Genomic DNA, 13,498 nt, shown 5'->3' with positions numbered 1-13,498 from the left:
AATGGGTCACATAACACATGTCATTATCAATAAGAGGAAGTAATACATGTCCTGGGTCACCATAAGCATCTGAACCTGTATGCTGTTGCGGGCCAGGATGAAGGACTAAGAGTTGAATGACCAGCAGGAGAGGGGGGAAAGGAGAAAAAGAAAGAAGAGGAAATGGGGGCACAAGAAGAAAAAGACAGCGTGCAATGAATAATCTTCACCCTGATTCCGGTAGTTTTCTTTTATTTTTGTTTATTTTTGTTCTTATTTTTCCCGCCTCTCCGTTTGAGAGAAAGACGAAGTAGTGATCTGCTCTAAGCAGTCTGTGCCTGGTTGCGGGCTTTAGCATTGACGTTGCCACTGCCGCCACGGCCACGGGGAGCGAAGCCACCACGACCATCACGCTGGAAGCCACCCCGGCCCTGGCTGCCGGCACGGTCGCCGCGACCACGGCCGGAGCCACCCCGACCAGCGCCATAGTTGGTATTTCCCCCATAGGCGCTAGTACGAGAACGGCGTTCCTCTACGGAGATCTGCTCGCTTCCAATCTGATGCGGGTTGGCAGCAACAGCAGCGGTGTAGCCGGCAGGGTCAGCGAACTCAACAAAAGCACAGTTCTGATGGCAATTAGCTTCCTTCTTTCCGAGTAATTGAGACTTCACGGCGGAACCTACCTTCTGGCGGCTCACATCGAAATGCTTGAGCTTTCCAAAGCGGGACAAAGTCTGCTTGAGCAAGTTTGCATCGACCTTATCGGTGACGTTCTTGATATAAGCCATAACATTCTGGTCATCACCCGCACGAGGCTGGGTCTTCTTATGGTCGTGACCAGCAGTTTGCCAGCCAGATCCATCGTTGGAGGGAGGCTGGCTAGGAGTGCTCTCAGCAGCAGGAGTAGGTGTGGCAGCCGCAGCAGGGGGGGTAGGAACAGACTGGGCGGAGCTGGTAACAGGCGCCGGCTTAACAGGAGCAACGGGGATGGCAGGCACAACAGGGGCAGTAGCACCGGACTTAGAGGCAATGTTGGCCCAGGTCTTTGGTACGGCTCTGGCGGGTACAACAGGCTCTTTGGCCGGAGCAGCAGTTTCTTTCTGGGTAGTCGGGGCAGGCGTAGGCTCCGGAGTCGCAGGCTTTTCCGTCTTAGAAGCTTCAGATTCAGCCAAGGCGGGAGGTTCCTGAACATCCTCGCTGCTCTGTGCCTCGGTTCCGTTGGCCTGAGGTGCAGGTTCCTCCGGTTGCTTTTCCTCGGCCTTTTCTTCCACCTGTTCAAGCTTCTCGTCCACCTTGGCAGCTGTGACTTCGTTGGCATCCTGGGGCTCCGCAGTCGGGGCACTCTCGGTCTCAAGCTGTGCGGGCTCATCCGCAGCCGGCTCTGTGGCAGGCTCGACAGGCTCGACAGGCTCGGCAGGCGCAGCGGGAGCGGGCTCCTCATTCACAATATCCTCCTCATCAACCAAGTATCTGAAGATATCATTGAGAACATAGTATCCATTGGGTTGCTCAGCAAGAACGAAGGTCTGGATAAACTTGCGAGACGGCTCGGACTTATTGGAGATCTCACCGATGACGGAGATTAAGATGTTGTCAAATGAAGCCTGAGAATCGACGTTCAAAACACGGACTTTGCAATCTTGGAAGTCAAGCTGTTTGATTTTCTCATTGATAGCCTAAATTGAGGGGGTAAAGTCAATAAAGCTCAATGGAAGAAAACACCTAGGAGTGAAGGAAGTGAACTCACCTTCTGGCCCACAGCAACAGGAACCGACTCTGCTTCAGTTCCAAAGACAAGCTGCGAGCGCCGAGAGTAGAAAAGATGCAACTTGTCTGGACTACGGCTCATATTGGTATAGTATTGCTCAACAAAATACCAACCGACCTCGTCCTTAGAGATCGCATTCTTCTGCTCACTAGGCGGGACATTAGTGGGAGTGGTAGATTGCGCTGGCTGGAAATTCGAGGCATTGTTGGCAACAGCGTGGGCATGGTTGTAAGAGTCATGATAGGCGTGGGGTACAGGGTAATTGCCGTTAACAGGGGCTTGAGTATCGGCCATTGTGTTATCGAAGGTGTTTTAGGTCGGTATGGGAAATGGAAGCAGAAATGGTCTAGGGTGTCGTAAGGTAGAAAGTAGAGGTATATGAGCAGTGAACCTCTATGTGATAATGAGTAGAGGCTAAGAAATCTAGTGACTTTTCCTCGTTCGCTTTTACTAACCCCCATGCCTGTCAGTAATTGAAGGCCAAGTGTATCGTTGGGAAAAAAGAGCGGGGAAGGGCAATTCTCACAATGCTAGAAAGAAAACCAATAGACCCTTATAGATGCAATGAAATGAAAGTAAAGGAGAACGTCTGCGTTACAAGCGTTTGCGTCGTAGTGGTGCAAGAAGGAAATAGAGGAAGATTCTTGTGCGATTTCCAATCAGGTCAAATTTGCGAACAAGGCGGAAAGAGGGAAGATAGTCGAAAGGAACTGAACACGTTGAGAATCGATGGGGAGAGGGTAATCAACAGGAAAAATCCGATGAATGGTGAATAGTCGAGAGTAGAATGGGATAAGAAGGTGGTAGGTGGGTAGCTAACAGCTGGATAGGAAAGAGGAAAAGAGAGGGAAAGCGACGGGATGCTTAGCAGTTTGCAAAATGAGTTGACCTGGACTTGAAAGGTCGGTTGCAGTGCGGCGCCTCTTAGCGCCCCATTTCCTTCCCTTACCGCCTGCCTAACTCGCCGGTGGATCTCCATCGGACATTCCGTTTACATCACTGCATGCTGGGTGAATCATCCGGTAGTATAGCAGCCAATGCAAATAGAATTCCAGCTCCTACATCTGACTGTAGGGGGATCCAAGGGGCCAGATCGGAACTTGCAACCCGTCCACTGGGACATGTTGAAAATGCTTTTGTCCAAAGGATCACTATCATCAATGAGGAACTATATTCGTATACCAATCACATTAAGGTCTATTGTCATTTCTGAGTAAGTAGTTACACTCATCGGAGACGAAGATTCACTCAGAAGGTCGCATTGAATGTAAAGAAAACCATAATATCGGGAACAAATAGCTGGCTTGGAAGAGGGGTATGAGGGATATGAGAGGTCAGACTTCTCATCAACGAAGACGTATAGCAGATACAGAAACTCATTCACGTGGTTCACCAAAGAAAGCCGCGGAGCATGCAACATGGGCAAGCAAAAGGAGAACAGAGAAACAGGTGCTCAAAAAAATTATTAAGGACCAAAAATAGGTATCAAGACAAAGTGTGTATATGAAACTTATCGGGTAGACCACAGTTCGTCTACGAGCTTGTAGACTCAGCAGCAGCCTTCTCGTTCAAAACTGGCTTGCGCATGACAGCATCCTGACCAGTCATTCTCCGGTCAAGAGCTCGTTCCACCTTCGCACTCAGAGCCAGCTTGCTCAAGTTATCGCTCTTTTCGGGAGTAGGGACGAAGCGTTGCTTCTGAAGAGGTTTGTTCTCCAGGCGCTCCAACCCGTCGCGCAAGTGATGGAATTCGGCCAAACGAGGATCGCCACTTGGTAGGCTTCCAATAGTACCTGACGAAGCAATCGAAGGGTTTCCGCTTACGGTCGAAAATCTTTTCGACGCTCGGGTCTAGATCCATGGTCAGAGAATCTGGTCCGTCGCAGATGAATAATAACCGGTGAACCTACAGAAGGGGCCATGATCGGTCTCTCAGAGTCAAGCGATTGATGCCTAGCCATGATAATATTGGTACTGTGATCAAGTCCTTGTAGGCCGACTGCCGAAAGCAATGAGTGGTTATGCTTGAGAATCGAGCGCAGGCAGACGAGTGCTAAACTACTCAGGAAGTAGCCTGCCGAGGTTAGTACATTGCAGAGAATTTTATCTCGGATTAACGCGAACACGATAAGTAGAAGAAGATATTACTGAAATGGATAAGGGGTAGATGATAGTAAGCGGGAATAAATTAGACTGCAGAGATAGTATGGGGCAAGCGGCAAAGCTGACAGTCAGTTAAAACATACCTGAAAATACAGAGTCAGACTCCGACCCCTGATCGAGTATATCGCAGGGCGACCTAGAAACTAAAAGAGAAGGCAAAAAGTAAAGCAAAGGAAAAGGAAAAGGAAAAAGGTCTGGGAGAGGATTAGAGAGAGGGCTTGTAGACCAAGTAACATGCAGCAGAGGATTCAGGAGAGCCGAAGGGCAACGGATGACAATGTGGGTCTTACGTCTCAAGAGGATTAAACTCGGCCACGCGGGAATCGTTGGCCGTTGACCAGCTTTTGTTTCCTTTTCCCTTTCTTATTCTTGTTCTTTCTTTTATTTTCTTTTTCTCTCATAGTATTTTACAACAAAGCAAGATCCATAGTTCAAATCTGCTTCGATCAATCCAAAATCAATGATCTATTGACCTAGCCATGATGTGTAGGGATGACAATTTAATACATAAAAAACTCGTTCGTATCTTAAATACTCCGTTAAACTACGTAGATATAAATCATTTGTTACAGCAATGAAAATCTTGAAAGTGCTGATCACCCGTTTCGGGTATTGAGGGGGGAACTTCAGCTAAGTCAGAGGGATTTTTTTTCCTGTGTGAGTGAGTAAAGAAGACAAAGGGAATTCATGTGTTCTTTGATTTACATACATAGCATCTGAAGCAAAAGGCTTGCATTCTTTCAACAGCTACAGTACAAAATATATTTGATTAGACTGCCACGTGCAGAGGCAGCCACGCGGGTTGATCCTCTGTTGCACCCGCGTTGGCTCGACTAGGTACTACTACGACTACTGTGGAAGCTGGAAACTGAGCATCCATCATCCATGCATATTGGCCTTCAAGGTTCAGGTGGGGTGCAGGGCAAGATACTAGTGGCCATAGTACTTTTTTGTGTATACAACTACAGATGAATACAATATGTCCGTGCAATGAAACGTATCCACTTCGATAAGATACCCATACTATTCAGACTATTGAAAACACAAACTACATACCTAGTTGGTTTCAACTTAAGATCATGACTAAAAGTCGGCGTTAAGAACCAACAGCGGGATGTTCGCCCCTACCATGATGACTTCATGGATTTCTAGCTGAGCTGGTTAATTAGTTAGTTATACATAGTATATTACATACACTGGGATTATGACGAGAAGCGGTGTAGAAAGCGGTCTTGGATCACCCGATTCTTTCCCACGAACGCTTCGTCACGATAAAAACACACCAGAACTACAAGCATTTATGGGACTTTCTTGATTTCTAAGGTCAGTTAACCCCCTTCCAAGATCGACACTTGATGTAAATCAATAAAGAATAGTTCAGTGTAAAATGCCGAAGCCAAAATCTCTTCTAAAAGAATCCAAAGCCAAGAACAAAAGGAAAACCACTCAACAGGTACCGTATCCACGACAGTCCGACATTCCCTTTTGCCAATGCGCTTGCTCATTTTTGACAGGCTCCAGAGACTGCAGATGAGTTCTTAGCTGGTGAGTCTTTCTGAACCCCAGACTTGCACCACTGTCCTACTATGTCTTTAGACGGACAGAGACTGTTAAATCCACCATCGATGCAGCCATAGCTAAACTTATGCAGTTGGCGTCGAACAGGAAGAGGCTGGAGAAAAATGGCGAGCTGGTGATGCAGCAAAATCTATGCGCTTTTTTATGCGCGCCATTGCAACTTATGATGACGGCCTGAAAAGGTATCCTCATGCGGTTGACTTGGCATACAACAAGTATGTAAGCAAACAGCTCTATCCTCACCGTTAGATGCACCAGTGGGCATGCCATTGCGATCAGCGACATAAACTTACCGTCGAAAAGAGCAAGAGTTCAATATGAAATCACCCAGCACCCCAAGTTGGCTGCGCAACTGCCTGCTCCACTAGCAGATATTTTAAACATAACGCTACAGTCCCACAGGGAGGCCCTCAATCTAGATCAAGACAATGCGGATGCTCTTTTTAACACCGCCCAAGTGCTCACAAGCCTTGCCGAGGTAGTCACGGATACCAAACATCCGTCTGACGCACAGCTTTGCCGGGCAGTCAAATACCTGCAGGAAGCAATAGAGCTCTTCCAACGTTGTCTCATTATTCAAGAGATGCGATATACTGAAATGCAGGAACAAATTAAATTGATGGAGTCTGGAGATGTGGGCCCAAGCCAGGGAGAAATGCAAGAGCAACCCATGCAGAAAAGCACAGAGGATGCAGGTGAATCGAAGTCTTCTGAGCAACAAGAGCAATGGGCTGCTGTGATTGAGCCAGTGACCAAGGATACCCTCGTCGACACAGCGGTGGCACAGTTGGAGACGCTCACAACCCTCTGCAACTTGCTTACCTTTAATCCCGGAGTCGGACTTGGTTGGGTTGAAGAATCCTCTGCAGACTTGCTCCAAGAGAAGATTGCTGCATACGTTGAGGGTTCTAGCAGACATTACGAGGCATCTTTGGCCCGTGCCAAATTTACCTGCGCTCTGAACGAGGTGCTGTACCGAAGCGGGCGGATCGAAGTTGAAACGTATCAAACAGAAATCGCACGTGTCTTTGGTCCTGATCTAGACCTCTCTGCGGATCCCGAAGGCCTCTGCAGCAAAGCAGATGCGCTCACGTCATTCAACACAGCCGTTACGGATTTGCCTCCCTCGCACGACCATGAGGTGTTTACAAAGTCACTATCGTTGCGGTGGCAATCACTATCGGCTGCTTTGGATGCTTTGATGAAGGCTGCCAAACTTCCTGATGCAGATAACCTGCCCAAAATTCATGTTGCACGAGGAGACGTAGAGATGAACAGGTGGAGACTCGGCATGTCTCCGTGGGAATACACCATGGCTCAACAAAATGCCACTGTCCTCCTTCGGAACGCTCAAACATACTACCGAGGCGCCGCAGCTCTCGCACGGAGGGATGGGAATGCAGACGAAGAGCGTGATGGAACATGTAAGGAAGCCCTGGCGGCCGCTTTAGAAGGCAAGAAAGACAAATTGCAACAGCTCAAATCCACCGCGTTTAAGGAGCTTATGATTGTCGCAGAAGACGTGGTGGATGACGGGTGGCTAAGCCCCCGGGATATGGAAGCACTGCTGTCGTAAATCTGCCCCTTTTATCAGGTCAGGAAGGCAGCTCTTTCGCGCGTGGTGACGTTCTGCATGTCGTAGGCAACAAGTACCTAGCTACCAATCATATATCCGATCTAGTTTTGACTTCTTCTTCCATCTGTAAAGCTTCCTTGCGAAGATCGTTCTCCAGACTAAACTGCGTAGCAGCGGTCGCAGCGCCCTCCAAGTCTGCAACCACAGACTCAAGGCTCGACAGCAGATCCTCAATCTCCGATCTTTGAGACTGGATCCGCTGAGACAACGCCACGTTTTCGCTTTGTATAGACTCTATGTTCGCATTCAAAGTTGCTTGAGCCTCCTGCAAATGCGGAGCAAGGCGTGCGCGATATAGTTCCTCCGGAGTCAATGTATGGGGTCTAAAAGAGATGTTAGCGAAAAGTTGGCTCCATGATAAACCCCCAAGATCGATGAAAAGAAGAGCCCCCCTGGCCCCTGTTCTCTCCAAAACCGAAAAGACATCCAAGACAAAGGAGAAGGGGGTTAAAAAAACAAAAGAAAGAAAGTCATACGCAACATCTCCCTGTCCCTGTCCACGGTCTCTCCTATGCCTCGCCTCCCCCATCAACCTATCCAACTCATTCAACTGCCTTATCGCATCTCTCTCGTGTATGATATCTTCGAACTCCGCCCTTGCGCTTTCCTCCAATTTCGCATTCAGCTGTCTCCAAACCGACTCTAGACTAGCCGGAACATGTTTCGCAGGGGTGGGAAAGCACCCGGAGAAGTTGGCATAGGAATTTGCTCGCAATGTACGCAACAATGCCTGGTTGAAAGTCTTCTGTAGGACAGTAGCGCGCGGGCCGGGTGTTAGAGCGACTGGCGCTGGTGGGGGCGGAGAGGGCGAGGCGTCTTGTCTGGAGGGATTGAGATTGTTGCTGCTGTCTTCGGCCATTTTCTTTGTTTTGTTCCTTGGTCCCGTTTACTCCAATCTATCCGCCTTTTCTGTTACGTCTTTTGGCCGGCGTATGTGAGCGTGTTGTGTTGATAAGTATGGTTTGAAAGCTATAGGGCCAATGTCTACGCCAAACGCGTCGGTCACATGATGGGCGTAGATCCGCAGTGGGTCCTCCAAGATTAACTAACTATCGGCCGTTTGTACAGAGTGCCTTTTCTAGACTTTCTCTTTCTTCACTTGGCAAGATATATGCGTGGTTGCCAGTCTCTTGTTGGATGGGGCTAGCTGACATTACATTCTTCCATCACCATCCCTATCGTCGTAACGCTGGTGTCGATGGTGGGATTTGTGCTCCCTATATACACACGTGCATATTACTTGACAGTCACTTCATCTACCTGATATCTATCGGTTCCATGCGCCCTAGTTACTCCATGATCTTCGAATAATTATATGTCGCCTAGTCAAATACCATTGGAACTAGTGAGTCAGACGTCGAACGCTGTCGTTCGAGATATAAGTCTGTCCGATATGTCCTCCATGGTCTACTCCACCTCTGCATCCAGGGTCTCTCACTAGACTGCCTCTCCTGATGTCCCAGTAAACCGCCTTAAAAGCCGGCCATGAGATGGACATATAGATCATACTGTTCCAAAATCCTTGGAGCGGCAGAACAAAGCTCGATACATAGTTCAGAGCAAAGTTATATGAGTGAGGATAGGCAAGTGAATATGCCCGGTTAATCGTCGAAGGCACCTGGAGCCCATTAGCCATGATTTCAGCTAGAGTTGACCACAGTAATTACGAACCCAGGTGACAATTAAGGCAATGAAGAAGAGCATCGCATACTTTGTATAAGCCCAAGCCGCCGTACTTGTGTCGGACATTGTACGGCGGCGGGACCATGACTCCGAATGAGAATGTTTCATTGCTTTTAACGGGATGCCACTGAACTGTCTGCTCATGAAGCCGCCCTCGATGGTGACAGAGTACGGGTTGTAGAATGGGGATACAGGGTTACTCAATTCTTCGGCAGTTGGGTAATGCCCTTGTTGGGGGCGTGTAATTTCACTCGTTACGCGGATTTCCGTTGTTGCCCTACTGTAGGTAGGCTCGAGGGGGCGTTCGGCATCGCGCATCTCGAGCCCCTCATAATGTTCTGCGGTCGGCTCGCCTTCATACCTGGGATAGGAATCTGCCGAGTCGAGGTTGTCAAGCTGCCGCAGTTGGCGTCGTCTTTCCCAGATGACACCGCCAGTGCGGATATAGATGGCCAGCGTCAAAACAATAAAGAACCAGACTGGGCCGTAGAAGACCGCAATCCGTAACCAGTCCCAGGTTTGCGCAACCCAACACCAGAGCTACAGCCATATGTGAGGACTTGTTTATCTCACTAGGTTCGGTCACTTACCACCGCATAGCCGTAGACCTTGCCCCGGGCCTTGGTCTTGATGAAGAAGTACGCGACAGAGGGGATGAGAGGCAGTCCGTAGCAGAAGATGAGATATTTCCACTCGAGCCGTCGCAGTTGATCGGAGTTGTATTTGTAAAAGAACGTCAAGTAAACATTACAGGCCATGGCAAAAGTCCATAGGGCATCGGCGGGCATGAACCTGTCACGCCATTAGCAAGCTGCTGAGTGAACCACCGTCGTTTTGTCTCTCAGCTTCTTCGGACTAACCATTGGATCAAGAAGGCCTGGAACTGACACAGGGGACTGTCGAGCCCCATGTGAATGCCTGATTGAGAAATGACGGTTGCGATATTGGTCATCAAATTGCCCCAAGAGGCGTAAAACACCAGACGGCTGATGGGCTTGCGGAAAGCACTTGAACCAAGGAAGGAGACGACAATGATGGTGGTGCCGGTTAGAGAGATGGCCGAGCAAACCCGTTCGGTTACTGAGATGGCATATAGTTGTTGTTCCGACAGAGACATTGCGAAAAGACCATGCTGAACCCGATAGCGAAACAGATGACAAAGTTGGTATCTGGGTATCACGCGCAGAAAGCCACAGTCCAAGTAGCTATACAGAAGCCAATTCCGTTCTAGTATACGTGGGGACGAGCAAAGCCCCTTGCCATCTATCACCCGAATGGCAAATATAGTAAATTGATTGATTAGGAAGAACAAGACCAGCTCTGCGGGCGAGGATGCCCAAGAGGGTGTAAAGGATCTGACGTGTATCGGAGGTACCTCGCATCACAGTACCATATATGGGGCACAGTCCTCTTTAAAACATGACGACATGAACATATGTGGAGAAATCGCCCACAGCCAGACAAAGGGATCAGAGGGTCCCAGCGAGGGTTCGACCTTTCATGAGTTGGGCAGATGGAACCGCAACCGTCGTCTCGGCTCCACATGGGTTTGTACTGTACGAGCGCTCATTTGTGGAGGAGGCAGAATTGAAGGAGATCCTTTGGGTCCTGGACGCTGGTAAAGTTTGTTCCGAAATAGGGTTCGATTAGTATATCTGTATAGTAATGGGGGAAAATCCTGACCTTTCCATTTCATACTTTTCGCCCTATCACACCGGTCCTTGAATAATATGGAGAAATAACCTAAAATGAACCAGAAAGAAACTTCAATCAAACCCCGAGAGTATGATATAGGATTTCTGGCGAGGAGGACTGGTCACGCACTTTGTAGGGCATTGGCTAGTGCAAGGGCGTGATTCTCCCGTTGGTTGGTGGGAAATAACTTTTCATTTCCAGAATGAACCCAACCTTCGCAAAGAAAGTGAAAAAAAAAAGAAAAAAGGAATAAATAAAAAGAAATAAAACAATAATTACCCCCGGTTCATTCGCAGCCCATCCAGTGCTTGGCAGTCTTTACCCCTGTCTTTCCGAAGTAGAAGTGTACATACATAGGAAGAACATAAGTATATTGAACATATTCTATATCCACGATATCGTTACCGTATACTCGTCGAGGAGAGTCCCTTGCGTGTCACCACTCCGAGTTAGTCCGACCTTAAAATCCCGAAGGGATCATGCATCTCCACCCTCAATAAGCCTCCTCCTACAATGGTATATCGTCATGTCTGGAGTGGCAGAAAGTGACCATGGAGCTGACTAGTCCGCAATAAGCTATGCCTGCCTTAGTGCAGCAAATAATATTTAGAGAGAAAGGATGATCCCGTGTGCAAAAAGAAAAGGTACGGGCAAATGAACGCCACGAAAGCCCTGTGATCCACAGGACACAAAGAACATTTGCATAACGAGTGTTGGGAATGACCCACGGTTGTTGCAAGAACAAAGGGACGTGTATCAAGCTTGTCTCGAATTATATCCTCGCCGACTCCAGCCTTTGCCCAATAGACAATTGCCCTTGAGAGGGGAGATAAAGAACATAGAAAACAAAGCAAACACGCTCCCAAGCATCAGCCAGGTAGCCGATTATGGTCACGGTGAGCCATGCGATAATAAGAACGAAGAAAGAGGTAGAAGAGGGAAGAAAGAAAACAAGGCATGGTTAATGGTAGCTAAGCCCTCATTCATCGACCCAGTCTTTTATTTCAATAAGAACTGTAGGGTATCGGCCAAAAACTACCGCGATTCGTATGCAATGTCGTATAGACATCCTAATAATGACAAAGTACCAATATGGTGCTCTATTCGGAATATCGTGGGGTAGATCACTGTGCGTGGCCATGCAGCGAACTGTGCAGCCAGATAAACAAAACCAGTATAAGTATTTAATGCGAATTTTGTTCTCAGGTATAACGCCATGCTCCCTCCCCAATCTAAAACAGACCCGTCGTCGCGTCATTTCTGTCAAAAAATGATAGGGGGAAAAGATAGGTTAAAAAAAGTAAAAGGAAAGAAGCGGAAACGAAACGACAAGTCCCCGGTTTATTAATACGCCTGCTGGGAAGCAACCATCCCGCCATATCCGGACATTTGCTGTTGCTGTTGCTGTTGCTGCAGCTGAGCCTGCATTTGAGGCAGATCGTGGAACCACGGGTGCTGCAGTGCGTCGTGGGCACTAACCCGCATCTCTGGTCGTAGTTGGAGCATCCTGTTTAACAAATCGAGCCCGAGAGGATCGATTTGGGGCAATATGAGGCCTAGGTCTTGTGTCGCATAAACGTGGAAATTGGGTTTGTATTCGGGCAGCTGAGAGATACCCGGCCACGAGCGCTCTGACGGCGTTCCCATGAGACGGAAGATCTTCTGCAACTGGTCCTCATTGGTGGTGCCTGGGAACAGTGGACGGCCAGTGTACAATTCCGCCATGATACACCCGGCAGACCAAATATCAATGCTTGTATTATACGTCCTGCTGCCGAGGAGGACGTCAGGGGCGCGGTACCATAGGGTCACTACTTCGTTCGAGAATGTATTGACGGGAATGCCAAAAGCCCGGGCAAGACCGAAGTCTCCTAGTTTGAGTTGCCCCTTTTTATTAATCAAGAGATTCTGGGGCTTCAAGTCGCGGTGGAGGACTCGATTCTCGTGACAGAACGCGATGCCCTTGAGGAGCTGGTGCATGAATGACTTGATCGTCGCCTGGTCTAATTGTCCCCGTTCGCCTCGGGTGTCCATGTACTTCTTCAGATCCTTGTCCATATATTCAAAAACGAGCATCAGCTTGTTTTCGGTATGGATGACGTCGTAAAGTGAAACAATGCTCTCGTGCTTGAGTTCCTTCATCAATGATATCTCTCGAATGGCCGTCGACGGTGTCCCCTCCTCGGAATCGAGGTGAATTTCCTTCAGAGCCACTAGTTCACCAGTCTGACGATTCCGGCCCTTGAATACCTGCAACCGTCTGTATGAGCAAAAGCATGAAACATGATACCGGGCGATACGGTCGCGGAGAAAAGGTCAGAGTGGTGTAACTCCGGGGGTTTAACGTACAGTGGCATACGTTCCTTCTCCAAGCTAGAGGCGGATTAGTTTCACACTTCCCTCCACGGATTGCATATATGAAGAATGAAAGACGCGCGCACCTTTTCCAGCTGCTGAAAAGAGCTAGGCTGCTGCGCTTTGTCCATCGTCGGCGACGCAGCAGGGTGCGAAGTTGGGGATTTCGATGGCGGGGGTTTCGAGCGTTGATGGTTGAAAAGAAAAGATTTCGGAGACGCAAGTGTCGTAATAATGTCCAGATAAGCAGACGTAGGGTGTTGTTGTTGTGAGTGAGGGTTCCTCGGGGTTCTTAAGCTGCTGTGATTGTCCATGTCCGTGATTCCCTTGTTCCGATTTAATTGGAGCCTGAATTCTTGAGCCCCGCGGCGGATAACCACAAGGGCCAAAGGGTGCAGAGATCGGTGGTTACCGTACTGTACGAAATCACATTACAAGTTCTTCTGTGACCCGATGGCCAGTTGCCGGCGGCTATGTAAGGTACGGTCCATCCTTATACACAGTACCTCCTTAATACGAAGTAAGGTATTACTTGCCCTAGGATGTACTACGAAGCCTCTAATCTTCTACATCATCAGCGGAAAGTCAGACACGTTTACATGCAGTAAACAATAGCGATGACTGGGACGTTCTCAACCTCC

At 48.5% G+C, this 13,498-nt stretch overlaps 6 protein-coding genes across 6 annotated transcripts; 1 reads left to right on the top strand and 5 right to left on the bottom strand.

The window, feature by feature from the left end:
• Positions 1–244: 244 nt before the first annotated feature.
• ANOM_010998 (NTF2 and RRM domain protein) lies at positions 245–2,195 on the bottom strand. Its single transcript, XM_015556254.1, has 3 exons — positions 1,727–2,195; positions 663–1,655; positions 245–605 (listed from the first exon to the last, which is right to left on the bottom strand). Exons 1-3 carry the CDS (start codon positions 2,039–2,041, stop codon positions 303–305), a joined length of 1,611 nt encoding a protein of 536 aa, XP_015401392.1. The 5' UTR covers positions 2,042–2,195; the 3' UTR covers positions 245–302.
• Positions 2,196–3,225: 1,030 nt separating this feature from the next.
• ANOM_010997 (uncharacterized protein) lies at positions 3,226–3,936 on the bottom strand (the record flags this gene model as incomplete). The annotated part of the gene is made up of 2 exons (XM_015556253.1): positions 3,226–3,598; positions 3,658–3,936. Coding segments are annotated over 2 exons (474 nt in total), but the record flags the coding sequence as incomplete, so codon positions are not given.
• A 1,361-nt stretch (positions 3,937–5,297) lies between these two features.
• On the top strand, positions 5,298–7,064 carry ANOM_010996 (uncharacterized protein; the record flags this gene model as incomplete). The annotated part of the gene is made up of 4 exons (XM_015556252.1): positions 5,298–5,363; positions 5,425–5,455; positions 5,562–5,703; positions 5,747–7,064. 4 exons carry the CDS (start codon positions 5,298–5,300, stop codon positions 7,062–7,064), a joined length of 1,557 nt encoding a protein of 518 aa, XP_015401390.1.
• An 88-nt stretch (positions 7,065–7,152) lies between these two features.
• ANOM_010995 (PMF1/NNF1 family protein) lies at positions 7,153–7,983 on the bottom strand (the record flags this gene model as incomplete). The annotated part of the gene is made up of 2 exons (XM_015556251.1): positions 7,153–7,447; positions 7,601–7,983. 2 exons carry the CDS (start codon positions 7,981–7,983, stop codon positions 7,153–7,155), a joined length of 678 nt encoding a protein of 225 aa, XP_015401389.1.
• Positions 7,984–8,466: 483 nt separating this feature from the next.
• On the bottom strand, positions 8,467–9,924 carry ANOM_010994 (putative cAMP receptor-like protein; the record flags this gene model as incomplete). The annotated part of the gene is made up of 4 exons (XM_015556250.1): positions 8,467–8,742; positions 8,796–9,347; positions 9,398–9,599; positions 9,668–9,924. 4 exons carry the CDS (start codon positions 9,922–9,924, stop codon positions 8,467–8,469), a joined length of 1,287 nt encoding a protein of 428 aa, XP_015401388.1.
• Positions 9,925–11,846: 1,922 nt separating this feature from the next.
• Positions 11,847–13,171, bottom strand: ANOM_010993 (cyclin-dependent serine/threonine-protein kinase phoA; the record flags this gene model as incomplete). Its single annotated transcript, XM_015556249.1, has 3 exons — positions 11,847–12,752; positions 12,852–12,875; positions 12,944–13,171. The coding sequence occupies 3 exons, from the start codon at positions 13,169–13,171 to the stop codon at positions 11,847–11,849; spliced, it is 1,158 nt and encodes a 385-aa protein (XP_015401387.1).
• Positions 13,172–13,498: the final 327 nt, after the last annotated feature.

Source organism: Aspergillus nomiae, assembly GCF_001204775.2.
Source record: "Aspergillus nomiae NRRL 13137 chromosome Unknown contig00600, whole genome shotgun sequence".
NCBI classification, from domain to species: domain Eukaryota; kingdom Fungi; phylum Ascomycota; class Eurotiomycetes; order Eurotiales; family Aspergillaceae; genus Aspergillus; species Aspergillus nomiae.
The sequence above is the reverse complement of the archived record's forward strand: the minus strand, read 5'-3'. Positions and strand labels throughout refer to the sequence as shown.

Coding starts and splice junctions, on each gene's coding strand:
- ANOM_010998 (XM_015556254.1), bottom strand. CDS start 2,041: ATGGCCGATACTCAAGCCCCTGTTAACGGCAATTACCCTGTACCCCAC. Junction 1,656..1,726: donor CTGTTGCTGTGGGCCAGAAG/GTGAGTTCACTT, acceptor CCCTCAATTTAG/GCTATCAATGAGAAAATCAA. Junction 606..662: donor TCGATGTGAGCCGCCAGAAG/GTAGGTTCCGCC, acceptor AATTGCCATCAG/AACTGTGCTTTTGTTGAGTT.